This window comes from Rhinoderma darwinii, chromosome 6 (assembly GCF_050947455.1).
Source record: "Rhinoderma darwinii isolate aRhiDar2 chromosome 6, aRhiDar2.hap1, whole genome shotgun sequence".
Classification (NCBI taxonomy): Eukaryota; Metazoa; Chordata; class Amphibia; order Anura; family Rhinodermatidae; genus Rhinoderma; species Rhinoderma darwinii.
Window position 1 is genome coordinate 111,221,624 of NC_134692.1, and position 25,075 is coordinate 111,246,698.

Consider the following 25,075-nt stretch of genomic DNA (forward strand, 5'->3'; position numbering starts at 1 on the left):
CATTCCCGACCACTCTAGATGTGGATACTTTCTTCATGGGACAAGAAACATTCATCCCTAGATCGAAAAATAAAAATACCTCAAGGGGTAAGATCTTCCCTACATTGGTGGACAGAGCACTCAAACCTCAGGAAGGGGGTAATGTGGCATCAGTCTCAAGCTATCCTAGTTCTGACAGATGCGAGCAAAAAACGTTGGGGAGCAAAACTCCCAGACAATTATATTAAGGGGACTTGGCCACCGACCATAGCAGCTCGTTCCTCAAATTACCGAGAATTGAGAGCAGTCTGGGAAATCCTGAAGTCAAGTTCATTCAACTTTCAGAACAACCATGTCAAAATACTGTCAAACAACATAACGACTGTATCCTTTTTGAGACATCAAGAGGGTACCAGATCTCCCGCCCTCCTCTCCCTGTCTCAGAGAATATTCTTTTGGACAGAACAAAACCTGATTTTTCTATCGGCCATTCATCTAAAAGGCTTAGAGAACACAGAGGCAGATTTCCTCAGCAGGAAAAACCTAGATCCGGGCGAATGGTCTTTAAATCATGAGGTCTTCCTCCAGATCACACGGCTATGGGGGTTTCCTCAAGTGGACCTGTTTGCGAACAGATCAAACACCAAGACAGAACTCTTTTTCTCTCTAAATCCCCAGGGCCGTCCCCTAGGCATAGATGCTCTATCTCAACCTTGGGACAGGGATCTAGCATACGCCATTCCACCACTCCCGTTGATATCGAGCGTGCTTCAAAAGCTTTACAAGGAAGATCTGAGGATCATTCGGATTGTTCCATTCTGGCCAAAAAAGGCCTGGTTTCCAATCCTGAGGGAATTGGCACTGGAAGACCCGATAGTACTTCCTTTAAGATCAGATCTACTAGTACAGAGGCCGCTATGACATCAGAGTCTCCAGAATCTTCACCTATCAGCCTGGATCCTGAAGGGGCACTGATCAGGGGAATGGGTTTATCACAGAAAGTAATAACAACCCTAAAAGCAAGTCGTAAATCAGTTACCTCGGCTATTTATTTAAAGATTTGGAAGAAATTTACCTCCTGGTGTTGAAAACAACCCCCGGATCAGAATCATCCTGTCATCTAGCAGATTTTGGATTTCCTACAGCAGGGGCTGGATCTAGGCCTTAGACCCAGCACCCCCCCTCCCCCCCAGTACAGGTCTCGGCACTTAGCACGTTTTCGACACCCAACTATCGGAACACAGGTGGGTGAAAAGATTCATGTGTGCAGCCTCAAGACTAAGGCCGACCATTAGACAGTCATCCCAGCAATGGGAACTCGGCGTGGTCCTCAGGCTCCTAACTAGACCCCCCTTTGAACCGATTGAAGAAACAGACATCAAACACTTGTCCTTTAAGGTGGCTTTTCTAATAGCGATAACCACAGTAAAGAGACTGGGGGAATTACAGGCGCTATCCACAGAAGAACCGTACCTTAGGATAACAGATGATAGAATAGTACTAAAGCTGGATCCTAATTTTCTTCAAGAGGTCGTATCAGATTTTCATAGAAATCAGAAGATTGTCTTTCTTTCATTTTGGCTGGACCCCAGAAATCAAATAGAAGAAGATTTTCATTCTCTTGATGTGAAAAGAGAAGTCTTACAGTACTTACACGTCACAGCAGACTGGCGGAAAGATTCCAACCGCCTAGTCCAATTTTGGGGGAAAAGAAAGGAATAAAAAACCACAAAAGCTACCATTGCAAGATGGATAAGGATAACAATTAAAATGTGTTATTCCCTGGAGGGAAAGTCAGTTCCTATGAACATCAGGGCCTATTCCACCAGATCCACAGCTGCATCATGGGCAGAAAGGGGAGGAGCTTCACTAGACCAGATTTGTACTGCAGCTACATTGGCCAGCTCCCTTACCTTTGCAAGACACTATAGGCTAGACCTTTCTTCCAGTAGAGACTTAGCCTTCGGCCGCAAAGTACTTCATGCGGTAGTCCCACCCTTAATCATGTCATTTGGTATTCTCCTAGTGTGTCGTCATGGGGGACGATATGGAAAGTAAGAATTAGTCTTAACGGTAATTCCGTTTCCTTGAGTACCCCATGACTGCATACATTTACCCGCCCTACCTTCTTTGTGGTATGTGAAATTAAAGGGAAGGTGTCGCGAAAAAAACTTTTTTTTATACAATATTGCTTTTAGTATGTTATTAAAACAAATTTTATTTATTTGTGTTTTTGTGTTCTACTTTTTACTTTTTTCTCACTTTTACTTCTCTATGGGGGCTGCCATTTTTTTTTTCATCTCTGTATGTGTCGATTAACGCCACACACAGAGATGGAATACGGCACATACATCCCCATAGAGAATGCGAACGGGAGCCATTCCATTCACTATAGCGTACGCCGTCTGTGTGGGAACGGAGCACGTTCCGCTCCCACACAGACCAAAAGGAAGGTCTTTGGCAGAGCGAAATCCGGCGCCATTTTCATGTGGACCCGAAGCCGCTGCCGGACAGTAAGATGACTACTTTCGGTCGCGGCTTCCGGCCATATGTTCAAGGCAGCAAAGACGCAAGGTATAGGGGCGGAGGCGGCAGGAGCAGGTAAGTTATGTTTGTGTATGTGATGTGTGTATTATGTTTGTGTTATACTGTCTGATTACCACTGTATCTAATCCTCCTACACTGTGCATTCGTTCAGAAAATGGCGGCACACCGTGTAGGAGGTTTGAAGATTCAACCCCTCCTTCTCCTGGCACTAGGCAGGATAAGGGAGGGGGGATTGTGTGAGGACACTAGAGCGAGTGTGTCTACCCCAAATTTGCAGCATAAAGCAATGAGGTTGCTTTACCACATTGCCAATGCTGCAATTTTGGGAATTGCTCCCTCTAGTGACCAGCACATGGAAATGTTATAAATTATAATCTAATTTACAATATTTCCTGACTTGTTAAAAAATTAAAAAAATTAAAACAATGTGTAATCACTTATATACTAACTGTTTAACTGAAAAAAAAAAAATTTGTAGCGACACATTCCCTTTAACATACTGCTTGGATTAGCTTTCTTTCGGTGTAGTGATATGGTACACAATGGTGGGAGGCTGAAGCTGGGGCCCTTATAACCTCTCTCCATTTCCTGTCCCTACAGAGGTCAATAGTTCATCCTCCTAGTGTGCCGTCATGGCGGACTCAAGGAAACGTAATTAGCGGTAAGATTAATTCTTACTTTTTTGGTCACCTTAGCTCCCCAACAAAATGCTAAAATATTGGATCAAAAAGTAGCACGTACCAATAAAAACTAATGCTCGCCCCACAAAAAACAAGCCCTCATACCACTCGACGAACATATAAAAAAATTCTGACTCTCAGAAATGGCGACACAAAGCAAATTTATTTTTTAACAAACTTTTTTCTTTGTAAGGCTTCATTCACATCTGCGTCTGGGTTCTGTTCATGGGTTCCGTCAGACCTTTCTGTCAGGGGAACCTATGAACGGAAACCATAGATTTTCGTTTGCATTATCCTTGATTTCAATGGTAATGCTTCCATTGCTAATGGTTTCCATTTCTGTCCACTCCGCAAGGTTTCAGTTTTTTTGGTGGAATCAATAGCGTAGTCGACTATGCTATTGATTCCGACGAAAAAACGGAAACCTCACGGAATAGAGACAAACAAAAAACATTAGCAGTGGAAACATTACCATTGGTAATGCTAACGGAAAGCTATGGTTTCCATTTGGTTTCCGTTCATGGGTTACCCTGACGGAAATGTCTCACGGAACCCATGAACGGAACCCCGACGCAGATGTGAACAAAGCCTAAAAGTGGTAAAACACTAAAAAAACTATAAAAATGTGGTGCCGCTGTAATTGTATCGACTCGTATAAATAAAGTTAACATGTGCTTTTAACCGCATTATGAACGTCATAAAAACAAAACCCCCAAAAAATGGCGATATTGTTGTTTTTTTCCCCATTTCACCCCACAAACAATTTTGTTGTTTAGTTTCCCAGTACATTATATGGTACTTTAAATGGTGCCATGACAAACTACAACTCGTCCTGCACAAAACAAGCCCTCATACGGCTATGTCGATAGAAAAAAAAAAAGTTATGGCTTTTGGAATGCGGGGAGGAAAAATGTAAATGAAAAAACGAAAATTGGCTGCGGAGAGAAGGGGTCAATCAGGAAGACAAAATAGTGAGAACAGAAAAAAAAAATCCAAGATGTTGTCCATTCTGCCTTCTCATTTGTTATTTTTTTTGCCTGCTCTACTGCAAAAATGTAGTTTACCTCCATGAAGTAGTTCGATGATGAAGGATTAGAGTTGTTCTTGAACGTCTGACTGATGAAAAGTTTCTTTTTGTTGTTCATTTCATCCCAGTGTTTCCCATAACTCACCTCCAAGTATGAATGTATGTGAGGCGCATATTCTTCATGATGTAAGTGTACCTATAACAAATTGATCATGTTAGTAATTAAGCATCTACATAGAACAAATATAAGGGTATGTTCACACGGCCTATTTACGGACGTAATTCGGGCGTTTTTGCCCCGAATTACGTCTGAAAATAGCGCCTCAATAGCGCTGACAAACATCTGCCCATTGAAAGCAATGGGCAGACGTTTGTCTGTTCACACGAGGCGTATATATACGCGCCGCTGTCAAATGACGGCGCGTAAATAGACGCCCGCGTCAAAGAAGTGACCTGTCACTTCTTTGGCCGTAATTGGAGCCGCTATTCATTGACTCCAATGAATAGCAGCGCTAATTACGGCCGTAATTGACGCGGCGTTCAAGCGCCTGCACATGCCGGTACGGCTAAAATTACGGGGATGTTTTCAGGCTGAAACATCCCCGTAATTTCAGCCGTTACGGACGCCCTCGTGTGAACATACCCTTACTGTATTCGATAATAATTAAGTCTAGTAAAACTGAGTAAAATGGTGCATGCTTGTACAGTTTAAACACAAAGATGTAGCAGAGTAGAATTTGTCATTGAACTTACTTGAGCATGTAAAGTGGAGGAAATAAATCCCGAAATGTTGCTTTACATGCTTTATTGTATTTTGGGCCCTCTGTGGCATTGTAAATAGTATGCATGTATAATAAATAGTGCACTGTACCTTTAACATGTGCGGTTGTCCGCTATTATCTGCTGGTTTTGTGTCTTTTCCCCACTAGGTAGCGTCCAGTCAGTGGTCAGTCCGGCCACCGTGATGACAGCATTGAAGGAGGAGTGGTCATTCCGGCCACTGTGTATATTGCACTGTTTATATTACAATGTGTATATTACAGTGTGTATAGTGTGGTGCTAATGTTATGTTTATTTAACTCTATTCCTATGCAGGTCTGGCAAGGGACGGTTGGCTTTCTGGACTTATCTGTGGAGGCACCGGTATGTGGAGGCGTGCAGATGCATGGCCCAGGTGCAGTTTCTGGGGTGGAGGGTAGTGCTGGGGTGGAGATTAGTGCTGACTAAGACCCAGAAAGTAACAAGTCCGTGCAGGAGGGAGTAAGGAGTTGGACAAGATGCAGTGCTGGTGGAGACAGACACAGTGACATTCTGCTGATGGTGACATGCTGCTGGAAGAGGTGACACTGCGGACGAGTGTAAGGCCGAGGAAGCTCTGACTGAAGAGACTGCTGTCGTAGTAGGCACACCAGCAGTACTGGTCGGTAAACTGGCTGGGCCGTGACCGCAAGAACCAGGGCAAAGAGACTGACTGATGGTCTGAGACTAGAAGCGAGGCAGTGACTGTATTACAGAGAGAGAAGCCTGAAGTAGTGACCGGACAGAGACTGAAACTGAGGAGCCTAGATGAGACTGGTGAGAACCGGGCTAGGCTGCATCCATCATTGGGCCTGAAGTAGCAGTGGGTCCTAAAGAGTGAGCAGTCAGTGGGGTGGCAGCCCATACCATACAGAGAGCTAGCTAGCCTGTAGTAAAGCAACCAGCAACCGCCATTTTGTGGCCTACTAGGCCTAAATTGCCAGAGGGATAGGACAGGGGCGTAACTAGCAAAGACTGGGCCCCATAGCAAACTTTTGACTGCCCCCCCATGGGTGCCACACACAGCTCCCCCATGTAGATAGTGCCCCCCTGTAGATTGTGCCATACAGCACCCCGCTGTAGATTATGCCTTACAGCCCCCCTGTATATTCTGCCATACAGCCCACTGTAGATTGCCATACAGCCCCCTGTGGACGGTGCTATACAGCCCCCCTGTAGACTGTCACCCCCCCCCTTTGTAGATAGTGCCACCCCTCACCAGCTGTAGATAGTGCCCCCTTGTAGACCGTGCAATATAGCCCCTCTTGTAGATCGTGCCCCCCACCTCCCCCTTGAAGATAGCGCCATACAGCCCCCCTGTAGATAGTGCCCCCCACCTCCCTTCGTAGATAGTGCCATACAGCCCTCTACAGATCGCGCCTCCCTATGGCAGAGAGGGAGGTATTTCCTGGCTCTGCCATTTACTAGGCGACAGGCCACGTTCGGCCTGCAGCCTATCAGTGATGATGTCACTGGATCACGCCGGCCTACGCGAGGATCCAGTCGGCGTTGATGCTGTGGAGCAGCTCTGTTCTTCGCGGGAACGTGGTCTGGGTGAGTATAAAGTTTTTTTGTTTTCATTTTTTGTTTTTATTTGTTTGGGGGTGCTATCTACAGGGGCGCTGTATGGCGCTATCTACAGGGGGCTGTATGGCGCTATCTACAGGGGGCTGTATGGCGCTATCTACAGGGGGGCTGTATGGCGCAATCTACAGGGGCTGTATGGCGCTATCTACAGGGGGCTGTATGGCACTATCTACAGGGGGTGCTGTATATATATCTACTGGGGAGGTGGGGGCGTTATCTACAGGGGGGCTGTATGGCACTATCTACAGGGGGCAGTGTGTGCCTCTCAGTGGCTGCTGAAAATAATTCCTGTAATAGTTTGCTGTGGCCATGTATGTGACGTTTACCACTGGTCTGTAAGTAATGACAATTAATTAACAAGTAACTATGGTGCCAAACGATAAACTCTGCTCTGCAACATTAAGTAAACTTATGAAGTAATTTCATTAACCAGGTGTCACAGCTACATTGCTTTCACATAGAAAATATTTCAGCAACACCTAGAATGACCAAATGGCGCAATAAAACAGTAACTTGTATCATATACCAAATACTGGGTTTTCATTTTTTTCAATGACAATATGTTGTCCTTATGTAACTATGTTGGAGAAATTCAGTGTATTTTCAAAGATTTAAACAAAAAAAAGTTCTGGAAATGTGCCTCAGGGTCCACTAGAAAAATGCTACAAGGTCTAAAGTTCTGTAATTCTCTCCTTACCATTATTTCCAAATGACTTGCTTTATGGACTTCAATTAAAATCCAAGTAGGAAGAGAAGTTAGCTACTTCCTTACTCACTGGTGTCACTTTTGAACTGTCCTTCCCAGCATTACTTTGGAACTTGTTTAAAAAATACGTGCCAACCTTAAACATTATAAATTAGGGTGAAGACATCTGTCTGAGACATCGTTGATGGACAAATACCATTTGGTCACTGATACAAATCATGTTTTACAATATACAGGCAGAAATTCAATTAAAACAGCGGTAGTTAATTATGAAGAGCTTTGGTGCATTTTAAGTGCAGTACGATACATAGGACAACACATGTAACACTAAACAGTTTGGTACCTTGTGGTTAAAAGCTTGAATTTGTGTACAATGAAACTCATGCTCAAAGTCAACTCTGTACTGTTCTTCAGAATCTGTATCAATTTTAATTTTTTGGCCTGTGTCACATTCATGGCGGAGAAATTTTGCATCACCTGTTACAAATAATAAGTAATTTTAGTCACACTTTACAAAAAAAACAAAAAAAGGGATGTGGATGGAAATGAAGAAAGACATTTTCCATTTAGAATACATCAAATGATAGATGTGTAATTAAGAACACTTTGTGGGGAATTTATTAATGGCTTTATGCCACTTTTGTGGCATTAAAAAGTTGCAAATTATGGCGCACACCATATTTTTCCAATAATTGGCGAATTCTCTGGGATTTTTTTTTACAATTTTCTTTGTCACCTATATTAAAAAACTATCCTAAAATCTTGCAGTTTTCCCCCTGGCCACTGAGCCTCACAATAGACTGACACTTCCTGTTCTGTAGAGATCACTTCTCAGCAGTCATCTCATTATCACCACAGGCAGGATTACAATGACAGGTAACATCTATATACAAATAACACAGGATCCACCATTGACAATAGGTAATTGACACAGTTCCTCTCCTATCCCTTCCTCCACAGTGACCTCTGCACAGGTCACAGAGCATGCCTAGAACTCTCCCATAGTAGTCAATGCTGGGATGCAGGAAAAGAGAGTCTCCACGGGCGCTGCTGCACTGACTACAATGTTTCAATACATGAATAGAATAAATTCACGTAAGAGTAGGAGTAAATGAAGGATAGGTTTATTGATAATAGGGCTACGCGTTTCAATGCCGCACCGGCATCTTCATCAGGCCATCTTTTATGGCCTGATGAAGATGCCGATGCGGCATTGAAATGCATAGCCCTATTATCAATAAACCTATCCTTCATTTACTCCTACTCTTACGTGAATTTATTCTATTCATGTATTGAAACATTGTAGTCAGTGCAGCAGCGCCCGTGGAGACTCTCTTTTCCTGCATCCCAGCATACTATTTGCGGTCTTCCCTAGGATCACCGGCTTGAGTCCTGGCAGCAGCAGCACATATATTTATTTTTGCCTGTTATCACCTTTTACCAGGTTAGTAGTATTTCATTTCATCTTACTACTTATTACCTGAGTAACCTGCACTATGTGGCGCCGTGGTTTTTGTTCCTTTGTACCATAGTAGTCAATGGGTCTCCTCCTGTTCACAGGTTCATATAGTCCATGTGGCTGCTGCAAATCATATCTCTAAATATTGTTAACATCAGCTCATGCAAGATGGCTGCCCCCAAAATCATGTACAGAAAATAGAATTAAAAAATCTACAATCAAAAAATAAAAACATATAAGAAAAAAAGATTATGTTTTACTACCTGGTTTTAATTAGGAAAAAATAAATATAGGTGAGACTTTCCCTTTAAATCCCAGTGAAAACAACTTTAGTCATTTTTTTTTATCACACTGTCACTTATTAAGGGGTCCCCACCAAATATTGTGCCCAGGAGCCTCCAACAACCTTGAACCGGCCTTGGCCCAATGGTCGGATTAAGTTTATAAAGATGGAGTACCCCTTCCTGAAAATGTCAGCCTTTTAGTTATCTATATGGAGATAAATAATATCATTGCCCTTGAATGTGAAGCTCTGAAATGTAAATTATAAAAGTATAGCTGGAAAACGGAGCAATGGCATAGATGTAGAAATGGTTGTTCGATGTTCAACGGATCACAAATTCCTAACTCAATCATATCGGCCAAATAATATCTGAATCAATAATATGTACGATAAACCACATGTCCAGTTTATTCCTTTACACCTTCACATGGAATTGCCCCTCTTCACATGCTAAAAACCTCAGTGTAAGAACAGTGCAAAGCAGATTTTAGAACAAAGTGTATTTGTCATTAAAAAATAAAATAAAAAATGTAGTAAAAATCTATATTCAAATATAAGAGGTTTAGAAATAGTTGAAAGCCATAGGAGCTGGAAATTAGATTGATTTACCACTTACGTACATAAAATGGAAATATGGAATAGAGGGGAGGTCACCTTAACAGCTTGCGCAACAGTCACGTAGTTTTAGCACACTCTTAGGCAAATGTAAATGAATGAGATCTGCATTAAATTGTATCTTAATTCCAAGGAAAGTGCCCTCTGGAACGTCATCCAGGGTTATGAACCAGAGACGAAAATTAATCAAAATTGTGTTACAAGAGATGAATTGACAGAACTGATCCCACTGAACCACAGCTGAATCTGGCTAGAGACTGCGGTTATAAAATACAGCTAATGATTCCATAGAACAAGCCAAGCACAAGATAAACGATAAATGAACGTTATAAAGCAGCGCTTGTGCCAAGGACCGCGAACTATGTGGTGAATATATGAGCGTAAAGTAATGTAATCTATGAAAAATTCAATTTAAAGCAGCCTTTTATGGAATGAAAAATAAGCTTCAAGCAACTACAGAAAAGCCTAATGAAACCACCTAATATTTCCACATGTTTTTCTGATATGTCCTTAGAGGACATATTAGGGCATATGGACATCATAGAGGGGGTCCTCCACTCTGGACCCCCTCTAGGGCTGTTATGTAATACTACATTCTCCCTAGCCAACTGAATCTATCCTATGCCAGGTGGTTTCTTAGACAACCCCTTTAAAGCTGTCCGTACATGTAAAAATTTGTCAAAGTCATTCCTTTGGAGGGTCCCCGCTCAAAGTATGGATGCCCTGAAACAAGCTGATCATTAGTGGACTCCTCCAGAAACTGCACCCTGGATCATCTATCTTCAGAGGAGATACAACAAATGCACTCGTTTCCATTGAAGGGAAAGAAAAAATTTCAGAGAACATATAGGAATTAATGGGCATCCATTACATTCAATGATTTGCCTTAGCTTCTGTAATCTTCACAATAACTGAGATGATGATACAAGGTTATATTTAACACTGCAAATGTTCTTGCAGAATCTTAAACATTTTCTACTCCCTCTATTTTTTCTAAAGACACATTTCCAAGTTGACCCGAAGATTTAAATATGGACAAAAGCCCTAATATCTGTCATCAGAAAGGTGCTACTTAAAGGGAATGTGTCGCTAGAAATGTTATTTTTTTTTTTCAGATAAACAGTTAGTATATAAGTGATTACACATTATATTAATTTTTTTAATTTTTTCACAAGTCAGGAAATATTATAAATTAGATTCTAATTTATAACATTTCCATGTGCTGGTCACTAGAGGGAGCAATTCCCAAAATTGCAGCATTGGCAATGTGGTAAAGCAACCACATTGCTTTATGCTGCAAATTTGGGGTAGACACACTCGCTCTAGTGTCCTCACACAATCCCCCCTCCCTTATCCTGGCTAGTGCCAGGAGAAGGAGGGTGTTGAATGTTCAAACCTCCTACACTGTGTGCCGCCATTTTCTGAGCGAATGCACAGTGTAGGAGGATTAGATACAGTGGTAAGCAGACAGTATAACACAAACATACACGAACGTAAAACACACATCACATACACAAACATAACTTACCTGCTCCTGCCGCCGCTGCCGCCTCCGCTCCTATTCCTTGCGTCTTCGCTGCCTTGAACATATGGCCGGAAGCTGCGACCGGAAGTCGTCATCTTACTGTCCGGCCGCGGCTTCGGGTCCACATGAAAATGGCGCCGGATTTCGCTCTGCCAAAGACCTTCCTTTTGGTATGTGTGGGAGCGGCGCATGCGCCGTTCCCACACAGACGGCGTACGCTATAGTGAATGGAATGGCTCCCGTTCGCATTCTTTATGGGGATGTATGTGCCATATTCCATCTCTGTATGTGTAGTTAATCGACACATACAGAGATGAAAAAAAAATGGCAGCCCTCATAGAGAAGTAAAAGTAAGAATAAAGTAAAAAGTACAAGAACACAAATAAATAAAATGTATTTTAATATCAAACTAAAAGCAATATTATATAAAAAAATATATTTTCGTGACACCTTCCCTTTAAATAGAGGAAGAGTAAACCAGCCTTCCTGCTGATGCCTGATGCAACCCACCACCTTGCATCCAATCTAGCGCAATGTAGGAAGCGGTGTACAGTCCTCTGCTTGGGGAGGGGAGCTTTCTGTTCCCATTACTATGGAGACACTGAGAGCCACTGAACTCGCCATATCAAAGAAACACTGTAAGAAAACTGATAGTACAGGCAGATTTTTTTTCACTTTTGCCCGAGAAATATAAGTTAAATTAGATGTTGTTTGTGTAGTATTAACCCCTTCCCGCGATTGGGCGTAACTGTACGTCCAGAATGCAAGTGATTTCCCGCATTCGGGCGTACAGTTACGCCCAAGCTTCAAACTGTCACCATGTCAACAGACATGGTGACAGCGTCCCGATCGCAACTGTCATAGACAGTTGCCGAGCAGGACTCGCGGGCACAGGACCAATCAGAGTGGTCCCGTACCGGAACGAGCTGTGATTGGCCAGTCAGTACTGACAGGCCAATCACAGCGCAGGAGCAGTGGTTTGCCGGCATCTCCGTCTCTGACAAGCTCATTCCTGTCAGAGAGCTTGTCAGAGACGGAGACAAGAAGAAATACAGTGTGTAAGTAAAAAAAAAACAGCGATCTGCCCCTTTTCTGCCCTTTTGTGCACACTAACCTGTGATCACCCCCTTTGGTGCCCACAGGTTAAGAAAAAAAAAAAAAAATATATATATATATATATATATAATATATGTATATATATATTATATATAACTTCAGGCCACCACAGTGTCCTTCTGCCGTGCTGTGATCTGTCACCTGTCGCAGTACCCGGTCGCCATCACTCTGCTGTGTCCCTAGATTGCCCACTGCCCGAGTTCCCTGTTAGGTAGCAATGCCACGTCTCATTTAGTTTTTCTCCTGGTAGGTAGGGTACCCTTACTAATTGAATACAGCAGGGTCTGTTCTCATTCCACGGTTGAGAGTAGCGGTTTATTTTTTGATAAAAAAAAAATGTTAAAAATGGTTTTTTTTTTAATTAAAAAAAAAAAAGGAAAAAATTTGTTTTCCGTTAGTTCATTAGTTAGGTAGCAAAAGTTTATCAGTATAGCCAAAAGAGTCTTTTCAGCCGAGGAAGCATATGAAATGCTGTGCTCCGACACGGACAGCGCGAGTGAAGGTGAAGAGCAGTTCGTGCTTCCATCTTCCTCTGCATCCAGTGACTCTGAATCTGCACCCCCCAGTCGGCGCAGAAGAGCCGTAGGTCCTGCTCTGCCTGAGCTGACCTGGGAAGCTGCGGAGAATTATACCCCCCAGGTGCCTGAGTTTACAGCCCGCTCAGGCATTCAAATTGAAATTACGGGTTTCAGCCCCATTGATTATTTTAAACTTTTTTTTTCAGACTCCCTTTTAGCGTTAATGGTCCAGCAGACCAACATCTATGCGGAACAATTTATCGCCCAGAACCCTGACTCTTATTATGGGAGAAGCCAAAATTGGACCCCCACAAACCTAGTGGAATTGCGGAAGTTTTGGGGCATATTTTTAAGTTTTGGTCTAATAAAAAAGCCTAGTATTAGAGACTATTGGTCCCTTGATATTTTATATAACACCCCCATTTACCGCACAGTAATGACAAGGAAGCGCTTCGAAGCCATCCTGAAATTCCTTCATTACAATGATAATAGCCAGTGCCCACCCCCACAGGACCCAAATTTTGATAGGCTATATAAAATACGACCATTGATTGCCCACTACTCCCAAATTTTTTCCCACGTTTATACCCCCCAGCAAAATATTTCGGTGGATGAATCCCTAGTCAGCTTCAAGGGTAGACTGCACTTCAGGCAGTATCTACCCAATAAAAGAGCCCGGTACGGCATAAAGCTCTACAAGCTGTGCGAAAGTGCCACCGGTTACACCTACTCCTTTAGGGTCTATGAGGGAAAAGACTCCCATATAGATCCCCTAGAATGCCCCCCTTTCCTTGGAATTAGTGGAAAGATCGTATGGGATCTTATCCATCCTTTACTTGGGAAAGGCTATCATCTTTATCTGGACAACTTTTATAACAGTGTCCCGTTACTAAAAGTTCTCTCGTCCAGATCCACCTTGGCGTGCGGAACAATCCGCAAAAATAAGAAGGGCCTCCCCAAAACATTGCTGGGTCAGATCCTAAAATTAGGAGAGAGAGCAAAGCTTTCTGCTGCGACAATCTGCTCCTCCTAAAGTATAAGGATAAAAGGGACGTCCTTATACTGACCAGCATACACGACAGCAGAGGCAGCCTAGTCCCTGTACGTGGATCCACTCCCAAGTCCCAAAACCATACTGTGTACAGGAGTACAACAAGTATATGGGTGGCGTTGACCTGTCCGACCAGGTTATAAAACCATACAGCGCCATGCGCAAGACCAGAGTATGGTATAAGAAGCTGTCTGTGCATCTTACACAGATGGCTTTATACAATGCCTTTGTCCTCTACAGATATGGCAGCAGTGGAGATACGTTCCTGCAATTTCAGGAAAAGGTCATAAAGTCCCTGATATTTGGTAACCAGGAAGGAGAGGGCAGTTCATCTGGCTCTTCCGTCAGTAGGATAATTCCCGGCCAGCATTTCCCCACAGAAATCCCCCCCACTGAAAAAAAAGAGAAGCCCCCAAAAAAATGCTGTGTGTGTGCCAAGCGAGGCATTCGTAAGGACACCACATACCATTGTGAGACGTGTCCCACAAATCCCGGCCTGCGCATGAAACAATGTTTCAAAATTTATCATACCTCCTTGGATTTTTAATTTATTTATTCTTTATTCACCTTTTCTGTCTCCCATACTGGCCATGATCAATTACTATTTTTTTTACTGACCAGCCCCATTTAAAATTTGATCATTTAAAATTTGTAAAAAACCACCTAAAACAAAACTAAATATTCTCACTATACCAAGGACCCGAGGGAGTGTCTGTCTCATCCAGGTTGCAAATCTGGGTGAGAGGAATAAATCCAGATGAGATTGGTTGTCTCAGCAAATTTTTTTTTGCTGAGGCCTTTGATTTATTTTTTGGGCTGGATTTTATGGAATGGTGGGTAGGTTGGTAGTGGGACCTGCCATTCCCTCTCCATCCATTGCGGGTTTTCCAGGTTGTCCTCCTTATTTACTAAAATTAAAGTATTTCTTATTATACCCCTAGTTGAATAACTAGAGGGTTGTCACTTCACAATTTAAAAATTCTCACTATACCCCTAGATGAATACCTAGAGGGTTGTCACTTCACAAATAAAAAATTCTCACTATACCCCTAGATGAATACCCTGAAAGGTGTTACATTACAATCTAAATCTTCTCACTATACCGCTAGATGAATTCTTTGAGGGGTTTAGTTTCCTAAATGGGGTCACTTTTCTGGGTTTCTAATGTTTTGACACCCCAGATCCTCTGTTTTCATGACACAGGGCAGTAAATGCCATCGTAGTAGGCCTCAGATGTTGCATGGTGCGGTTTACATTCAGAGCCCCACCACGTGCTCAAACAGAAGTTTATCTCCACAAATGGGGTATTGACGTATTCAGGAGAAATTGCGTAACAAACTGTGGGTGCTGTTTCTCCTTTAACCCCTTGTGAAAATTATGAATTTGGGGCTAAAGCAACATTTTCTTTGAAAAAAATCTAAATTTTCTTATTTTACTGCCCAGTGTATGACACACCTGTGGGGTCAAACTGCTCACTACACCACATGAAAAATTCCTTGAGGGGTGTAGTCTCCAAAATGGGGTCACTTGTGGGGGTTTTCCACTGTTTTGTCCCCTCAGGGGCTTCGTAAATGTGACATGGCCTCCGCAAACCATTCCTGCTAAATGTGATCTCCAAAAGCCAAATGGCACTCCATCCCTTCTAAGCCCTGCCGTGTGTCCAAATATCCGTTTATTACCACATGTGGGGTATTGTTTTACTCGGGAGAAATTGATTTACAAATTTTACGGTGCTTTTTCTCCTTCAGTCCTTGTGGAAATGAGAAAAAATTAGCTAAACCTACATTTTCTTTGAAAAAATTTAGATTATCATTTTCACAGCCTACTTCCAATAATTTATCCAAAAACACCTGTGGGGTCAAAACGCTCACTATACCCCTAGATCATTTCCTCAATGGGTGTAGTTTCCGAAATGGGGTCACTTGTGGGGGGTTTCCAATGTTTTGTCCCCTCAGGGGCTTTGTAAATGTGACATGGCCTCTCAAACCATTCCTGCTAAATTTGAGCTCCAAAAGCCAAATAGCGCTCTTTCCCTTCTAAGCCCTGCAGTGTGTCCAAATATCCGTTTATTACCACATGTGGGGTATGGTTTTACTCGGGAGAAATTGCTTTACAAATTTTATGGTGCTTTTTCTCCTTCAGTCCTTGTGGAAATTAGAAAAAAAATCGCTAAACCTACATTTTCTTTGAATAAATGTTGATTTTAATTTTCACGGCCTACTTCCAATAATTTCTGTAAAAAACCTGTGCGGTCAAAGTGCTCACTACACCCCTAGATAATTTCCTTGAGGTGTCTAGTTTCCCAGATGGGGTCACTTTTGGGGGATTTTTACTGTTTTGTCACTGCAAGAGCCCTTCAAACCTGACATGGTGCCCAAAATCCACTAGGTGTTCCTTTGCTTCTGAGGCCGGTGCTTCATTCCAGTAGCACGCTACGACCACATGTGGGATATTTCCTAAAACTGCAGAAACTGGGCAACAAATGTTGAGTTGCATTTCTCTGCTAAAACCTTCTGTGTGATAAAAAAAATTGTATTAAAAATTTATTTCTGCCAAAAAATATGAAATTTGTAAATTTCACCTCTACTTTGCTTTAATTCCTGTGAAATGTGTAAAGGGTTAAGACATTTTCTAAATGCTGTTTTGAATACTTTCAGGGGTGAAGTTTTTAAAATGGGGTGACTTTTTGGGGGTTTCTAATATATAAGGCCCTCAAAGCCACTTCACAACTGAACTGGCCCCTGTAAAAATGGCCTTTTGAAATTTTCTTGAAAATGTGAGAAATTGCTGCTAAAGGTCTAAGCCTTGTGATGTCATAGAAAAATAAAAGGATGTTCAAAAAACGATGCCAATCTAAAGTAGACATATGGGTGATGTTAATTAGCAACAATTTTGTGTGGTATAACTGCCTGTCTTACAAGCAGATACATTTAAATTGAGAAAAATGCTAATTTTTGCAATTTTTCGCTAATTTTCGGTGTTTTTCACAATTAAATACTGAACATATCGAGAAAATTTTGCTAGTAACTTAGGCTATGTTCACACGGGGTATTATGCCGAGTTTTTTGACGCGGAAACCGCGTCGCAAAACTCGGCAAAAACGGCCCGAGAACGCCTCCCATTGATTTCAATGGGAGGCGTCGGCGTCTTTTTCTCGCGAGCAGTAAAACTGCCTCGCGGGAAAAAGAAGCGACATGCCCTATCTTCGGGCGCTTCCGCCTCTGACCTCCCATTGACTTCAATGGGAGGCAGGAGAAAGCGTATTTCTCGCTGTTTTATGCCCGCGGCGCTCAATGGCCGCGGGCGAAAAACGGCACGATAATTGCCGCGAAAATCGGCGTGCAGGGAGAGGAATATATGCCTCAAAGTTCCAAACGGAATTTTGAGGCAGATATTCCTCCCCCAAAATACTCCGTGAGAAAACAATCTCAGAATCGCTTGGATAGGTGAAAGCATTCCGGAGTTATTACCACATAAAGTGAACATGTCAGATTTGAAAAATGAGGCTGTCAGGAAGGTCAAAAGTGGCTAGGGCGGGAAGGGGTTAAAATGATGCATACATCCCTACATACATCTATTGACAACAGAATAAGCACGTTACCTAAAAGTCCATACTTGATTCTCATTGAATTTGACCATACACTTCCTCGTTGTTGCAGAAGTCCAATACCATACGACCCAAACACTCCTGGAACATACGCTTCACTCTCGAATGAATATTGCTTCATTTTATCATCAGCCTTCTTGTCAATTAACACTGCATTGGAAAAACAAAGCAAAAGAAAAACAACATTTAAAAAAAATAAAATAAATTAACATAATAGAATGCACACATGCAAATTAGAAAATTCAGACGATATTTTGTTAATTTTGTCATTGAGTGATTTAGTTAAGTTACATTTAAATGTCTTTAAATTGAATGTCTATCTTGTACATCACAACAACTACTACTACTACTACTACTACTACTACTACTACTACTACTACTACTACTACTACTACTACTACAACAACCTCTTACTACACAGTGGGGTAAATTCATTACTGTGTCCGTGTCTAGAACGTGTTCCAAAATGCGCGATTTGGCGCATCTTGGCAAAATTGGATGAATTTAATTTTAGACTAATTTAAGAACAGATGTTTGTGCCTCACTAGAAACTTTTAAAAAGTGTTTAGAAAAGGAGTGTGGCTTCGCAGAAAGGGGGTGTTGCTTAAAATGTGCCAAAATGTGTCAAAGTGCGCCAGTTGAAAACTAAATTAACCAAGAGTTGATATAAGGAAGAGTTGATATAAGGAAGAAAAAATGTCTCGTATGTCTAGCAAAATGCGCCAAAATTATTATACAGCATGCACCATTGTGAGAAAATTTGGCACATATTCAGACTGCCTGAGTTTATGTTGTCTAAATCTTGGATAGCTTGGTAAACCAGCTCCAGTTCCTTTTTTAAGTCCAAACATTTTTTGCTGGTTAATGTCGCTGTTAAAGTTCTGTTTTTCTGATACAGGGATCTGAATACTCGTATAGGCATAGACTTAAAGAGGCTCTGTCACCAGATTTTCAAACCCCTATCTCCTATTGCAGCAGATCGGCGCTGCAATGTAGATAACAGGAACGTTTTTTTTTTTTCAAGAACGAGCATTTTTGGCCAAGTTATATATTTATGCAAATGAGCCTTTCTTATGTACAACTGGGCGTATTTAAAGTTATGTCCAACTGGGCGTGTATTGTGTGTGTATATCTGGGCGTTTTTACTTGTTTTACTAGCTGTGATCACGCTGTGACGTCACTCACTTCCTCCCACAGGAACTTCATCGCGTCGGATGAGCGAGGACACGCTGTGTGTCTGAACTGCCAGAAGCTGGGTGGTAACGAAGAGAAGTGGATGATGCTGATTCGTCAGCATCATACACTTCTATTCACAACGCCCAGCTACTAAAACAAGTAAAAACGCCCAGATGTAACGAACACAATACACGCCCAGTTGGACATAACTTTAAACACGCCCAGTTGTGCATAAGAAAGGCTAATTTGCATAAATATAAAAATGGTCATAACTTGGCCAAAAATGCTCGTTTTTGAAAAAAAAACAACTTTACTGTTATCTACATTGCAGCGCCGATCTGCTGCAATAGGAGATAGGGGTTTGAAAATCTGGTGACAGAGCCTCTTTAAATGATAAAATTCTGGCTGACTGCAGCCACCACTAGGGGGAGCATAGGAGCTTAATACATACTGTTTATACATTGACATCATCATAGTATGCAGTAAGCTTGCCCAGTAGCAGAAAAAGGCAGCCTCAATTTATGAGTGGCACTATGACACCAAAACCCATAATGCTCACTTGCTATAAAAGGATATGTACAGGTAAAGTACAACATATTACAGGTAAAAGACTCTTTATTTATGTGGTTACTATGGCAACCAGCTTTCACACATTGCTGCTCATATAAACTGCGGGGTACAGGTAGATTACCACGTATTACAGATAATATCCTATTTATCTATTTGGCTGCCATAGTAACAGCTGTAAAGCACTGTGATGTACCGCTGCGATATCACTAGGTTCTCAATTGCTGAGGTCATTCAATCACTTTCTGCTCAGCAAAAGTGACTGCTTTACTTTGAAAGCAAAAATATGTTCTGGCTGGAAAGGTACGTCCTTATGACAGTCAGTGGTATTTCTGCAGAGTACATTCTCATGAAGCTGAATGGACTCATAAATAACCAAGAATACTGGAATAAAGTGAAGAGGCGCCAAGAAAATTATCAGAGGAAGAAGCAGAATTTGATGGAAGTTCTCAAGAATGTGGCCAACATGGACTGGAGGGTGCAGGTTATTCTTGATAGACTTTTTGGATCTCGCAAAATCAAAACCATCATCATCATCATCCACCAGTCTAAAGAAAACATCTCCCTCTGCCAGTAAACAATATTCTGTATACGAGCCTGTCCTAAATACCACCGAGTCACAGATTGACGAAAATAATATTCTCAGGAAACTGTACGTAACTCATCAAGAATACAGAGTTCCTGCTCATATGTGACATGTACAAGAGATGGGACTTCCAGGAGAAAGTGCCTGTTCTTGCCGGTAAACTGTGCCACTCTGCATCATGCTGGCAAACAGAGGCCTTTATTTTACAGTGACTGGAATGTTGACGTTTCTGAAAAAAGGAAAGTATTCCGTGATGGCCGACATGGTGGTGACGTGGAGGATGTGGGCCGAGACAAAAAGTAAAGCGCTATTACTGCTAGCTGGTGACAGCACCCGTATAGTTATTTTTTTATTAGAGCACTATTTCAATTTGCTCTCAAGAGTTCCAATCATCTTCACTGCACCAGGCAGCATGGAGGTCTGCTTGCTCCTTAGATCTAGGTTCACCTGCTGCGGTCAAAATTCATTTTGTGCCACAAACCATGATTTTGCAGCGGTTCATGGCAAAAAAAACACATCTTGATCGCAATGTGCAAACCCAGCCAAGGAGTTAAAATACTATATGAAATGAATGATGTACTGAATGCCTTCTGGAAAATAAACTTTAAGAAAGACTTAAAGTTATTTGAAACACTGTGTTATAATATTACTGCTTATAAAAAACAAAGCAGTGCTGCATAAGGCTGGGTTCACACGACCTATTTTCAGACATAAACGAGGCGTATTATGCCTCGTTTTACGTCTGAAAATAGGGCTACAATACGTCGGCAAACATCTGCCCATTCATTTGAATGGGTTTGCCGACGTACTGTGCAGACGACCTGTAATTTACGCATCGTTGTTTGACAGCTGTCAAATTGACTGCAGGAGAAAACAGCTGCCTCGTTCCAGACGTAAATGCTCCTCCTCGCATTTTGCGAGGCTACTCTGAGAGCCGTAAATTTTGAGCTGTGCTTCATTGAGTTCAATGAAGAACGGCTCAAATTACGTCTGAAAAAAGTGTCCTGCACTTCTTTGGACGAGGCTGTATTTTTACGCATCGTCGTTTGACAGCTGTCAAACGACGATGCGTAAATGACAGGTCGTCGGCACAGTACATCGGCAAACCCATTCAAATGAATGGGCAAATGTTTGCCGACGTATTGTAGCCCTATTTTCAGGCGTAAAACGAGGAATAATACGCCTCGTTTACGTCTGAAAATAGGTCGTGTGAACCCAGCCTTACAAGAAAGAAAGGAGATTTGGTTGCTTTGGTCTCAAAAGTGACTGCCTTACTTTGAAAGAAAAATGATCTGGCTGGAAAGGTACGTCCTTAAGGGACTGTTCACATCAGCGTTGGCTTTCCGTTGAGGGGTTCCGTCGGAGGTTTCAGTTGACTGCGCTATTGATTCCGTCAAAAAAACAGAAACCTGACAGAATGGTGACAAACGGAAACCATTAGCAATGTTTTCCGTCATCATTGATATCAATGGTGATGCAAAAGGAAGCTACGGTTTCCGTTTATTGTATCGCATTGTGTAAATCCAGCCAAGGAATGAAACCAATATATCGAGTTAATGATGTCATGAATGTCTTCTGGAAAAGAAACTTTAAGACAAGCTGGGTTATAATATTACTGCCTATGAAAAACAAAGCAATTTTGCATTACAAGAAAGAAAGATGCATAAAATTCACAGTCGGGGGTTATAAAAATCTCATGGTTTGAAAAGATTGGATTTTATTGATCAATTTAGTTTTTATGGTTTAACCAGTTAAAAGCTGTGTGAAAAATTAAAAAAAAATCTATACGCAACATAAAATCTGCACCTGTTTACGCATCAGAATGTAAAAACCGCACTTAAAAACGCAATATTAAGTGCGGATTTTACCTGTGGAATTACATGCATTTATCTGTGATTTTGATGCGGATTTTACACATCAAATTCTGCAGCGTGTGCCTACGGCCTTAGGGCATGACCACACATGGCGGAATTCCTCCGCAACTGTCCGCATCAATGCCGCACAGAATCTGCGTTGCAGATTCTGCAGCGGATCTGCACAAAATGTGCAGAAAATTGATGCGGACTGGCCGCTGCGGACTGCAGGAAAAGTGCTTCTCTTCTCCCTATTCAGTGCAGGATAGAGAGAAGGGACAGCACTTTCCCTAGTGAAAGTCAAAGAAATTCATACTTACCGGCCGTTGTCTTGGTGACGCGTCCCTCTTTCGGCATCCGGCCCGACCTCCCTGGATGACGCTCCAGTCCATGTGACCGCTGCAGCCTGTGCTTGGCCTGTGATTGGCTGCAGCCGTCACTTACACTGAAACGTCATCCTGGGAGGCCGGACTGGAGACAGACGCAGGGAGTTCTCGGTAAGTATGAACTTATATTTTTTTTTACAGATACATGTATATTGAGATCGGTAGTCACTGTCCCGGGTGCAGAAACAGTTACTGCCGATCGCGTAACTCTTTCAGCACCCTGGACAGTGACTATTTACAGACGTCTCCTAGCAACGCTCCCGTCATTACGGGAGCCCCATTGACTTCCTCAGTCTGGCTGTAGACCTAGAAATACATAGGTCCAGCCAGAATGAAGAAATGTCATGGTAGTAAAAACAATACGCTCCGCAGCACACATAAGATCTGCGGACTTCATTGCGGAATTTTGACTCTCCATTGAAGTCAATGGAGAAATTCCGCCATGAGTCCGCAACCAGTCCGCCACTGCTCCGCAACAGACAGAGCATGCTGCGGACACCAAATTCCGCTCCGCAGCCTATGCTCCGCAGCGGAATTGTACGCATCGTGTAAACGAACACTGCTAAATTAAAGTGAAAGTCAATGGAGAAACGGCTCCGCTGCGGATTAACGCTGCGGAGTGTCCGCAGCGGAATTTAAGTGAAATTCCGCTATGTGTGAACCCGCCCTTAGAGTTATTCTGGGAGCCTGATGCCACCACTAGGGGGTGTTTAATGCATACTAATATTTACAGCTCACAATAAAGGTGATAGATTTGTGTTTTAAAACACCATTTTCTGGCGAGGCTGTCCTTTTAAAACTACAGCATGCCCTAGTAGCCGCAGCTTTTACTTTTTTTTTACCATTGGAAACGACATTAAAAAAAACTGCACATATAGCATTGGAGTTTTGCATACAACCAGTTTTAGGAGCCTTTTCTTAGAATTGTTTCTTTAATAAAAACCATTAGCATAATTGTGGTAAAACTGCAGCAAAAGTAACGCTTTTACTGCTATCGTATTGGGTACACTTTTGTTGCTACTACATTTTGAATTTTAACGGGTTACTGTGACATCAAAAATATTTGCATGTGACTATGGCACCAGAGAGTAGGGGTTTGTGTTGCCAGAGAAGTTGGAAATATACTGCAAAAAGGAGGAGCCAAAGACGTTAATGTGAAAAATTATTTAGATGGAAAAACCCTTATTTCGGCCGTCCTCCCGACACATACAGGAGCTGTGACAGCTGCTGTCTCGTATAGCAGCTGTCACAGCTCCTACAGTGGGGACCGATCGCTGTGTCCCCGCTGATTAACCCTTGAAAAGCCGTGTTCAATAGCGATCACAGCTTTTTAGGGGTTAAGCTGCCATCGCCGGCCTGCTACACGATAGCGGCCGGCGATAGTGACTATGGCAACCGGACACCAAACAATGGCGTCCGGCTATGCCATCAACAGAAGCCTAGTGGGTCCTGACGAAGTCAGAACCCACTAGGCTTGCTGTCAGTGAGTAGCTGACAGCTCTAATACACTGCACTACGCATGTAGTGCAGTGTATTAGATTAGCGATCAGGGCCTCCTGCCCTCAAGTCCCCCAGTGGGACAAAGTAAAAAAAAAGTTAAAAAAAGATGTGTAAAAATAAGAAAATAAAAGATTTAAAAGTAATAAAAGTAAAAATCCCCCTTTTTCCCTTATCAGTACTTTATTATTAATAAAACTATATAAAAAACAAATAAACTATACATAATTGGTATCACCACATCCGTAACGGCCTGAACTACAAAATTATTTCGTTATTTATCCCGCGCGGTGAACGCCGTAAAAGAAAATAATAATAAACCGTACCACAATCACAATTCTTTGGTCACTTCACCTCGCAAAAAATAAAAAAAAAAGAGATCAAAAAGTCGCATGTACCTAAAAATGGTATTGATGGAAACTACAGTTCGTTACGCAAAAAATAAGTCCTCGCACGGCTTTATTGATGGAAAAATAAAAACGTTCTGGCTCTTAGAATAAGGTAACACAAAAAGTGAATGATTTTTTACAAAACTTATTTTATTGTGCAAACGCCATAAGGCATAAAAAAAAACTATAAAAATCTGGTATCGCCGTAATCGCAACGCCCCGCAGAATAAAGTGAATATGTCATTTATAGCGCACGGTGAACGCTGTAAAAAAATAGAATAAAAAACAATAGTAGAATTGCTGTTTTTTAGTCACCGCGCCATTTAAAAATAGAATAAAAACTGATCAAAAAGTCGCATGCACCCCAAGAAAACTGCAATGAATTCCTCAAGGGGTCTAGTTTCCAAAATGCTGTCACTTTTGGGGGGTTTCCACTGTTTTGGCACCACAAGACTTCTTCAAACCGGACATGGTGCCTAATAAAAAGGAGGGCTCAAAATCCACTAGGTGCTCCTTTGCTTCTGAGGCCGGTGCTTCAGTCCATTATCGCACTAGGGCCACATATCGGATATTTCTCAAAACTGCAGAATCTGTGCAATAAATATTAAGTTGCGTTTCTCTGGTAAAACCTTTTGTGTTATAAAAAAAAGTGGTATAAAAAGGATTTTCTGACAACAAAAAAAAGTCGATTTCACCTCTACTTTTCTCTAAATTTCTGTGAAACACCTAAAGGGTTCATAAACTTTCTAAATGCTTTTGTGAATACTTTGAGGGGTCTAGTTTCTAAAATGGGGTGTTTCATAGGGGCTTCTAATATATAGGCCCCTCAAAGCAACTTCAGAACTGAACTGGAACCTAAAAAAATAAATAAATTAGGCAATACTTCGCTTCTTACATTATACTGATAATGAGCCGTGCCCACCCCGAGATGACTCCAGTTTTGACCGTTTGTATAAATGGAGACCCCTATTAGACCGTTTCAGTGCCCGGTTTGCCCAAGCATACACCCCCGAGAAGTGTATTTCTATTGATGAGTCATTGGTACATTTTAAAGGGAGGGTTCAATTCCGCCAGTACCTGCCGGGTAAGAGGGAAAGGTATGGCATAAAGATGTATAAGCTGT

General features: G+C 42.0%; 1 protein-coding gene across 1 annotated transcript in view; it reads right to left on the minus strand.

The window, feature by feature from the left end:
* Positions 1 to 25,075, minus strand: part of LOC142655659 (uncharacterized) — a 235,042-nt gene that overhangs the window by 184,130 nt on the left and 25,837 nt on the right. Inside the window, exons 9-11 of the mRNA XM_075830110.1 lie at positions 17,493 to 17,648; positions 7,668 to 7,801; positions 4,271 to 4,429 (exon numbers count right to left, since the gene is read on the minus strand). Coding sequence (XP_075686225.1) covers positions 4,271 to 4,429; positions 7,668 to 7,801; positions 17,493 to 17,648 — 449 coding nt within the window. The remainder of the gene's footprint in view (positions 1 to 4,270; positions 4,430 to 7,667; positions 7,802 to 17,492; positions 17,649 to 25,075) is intronic.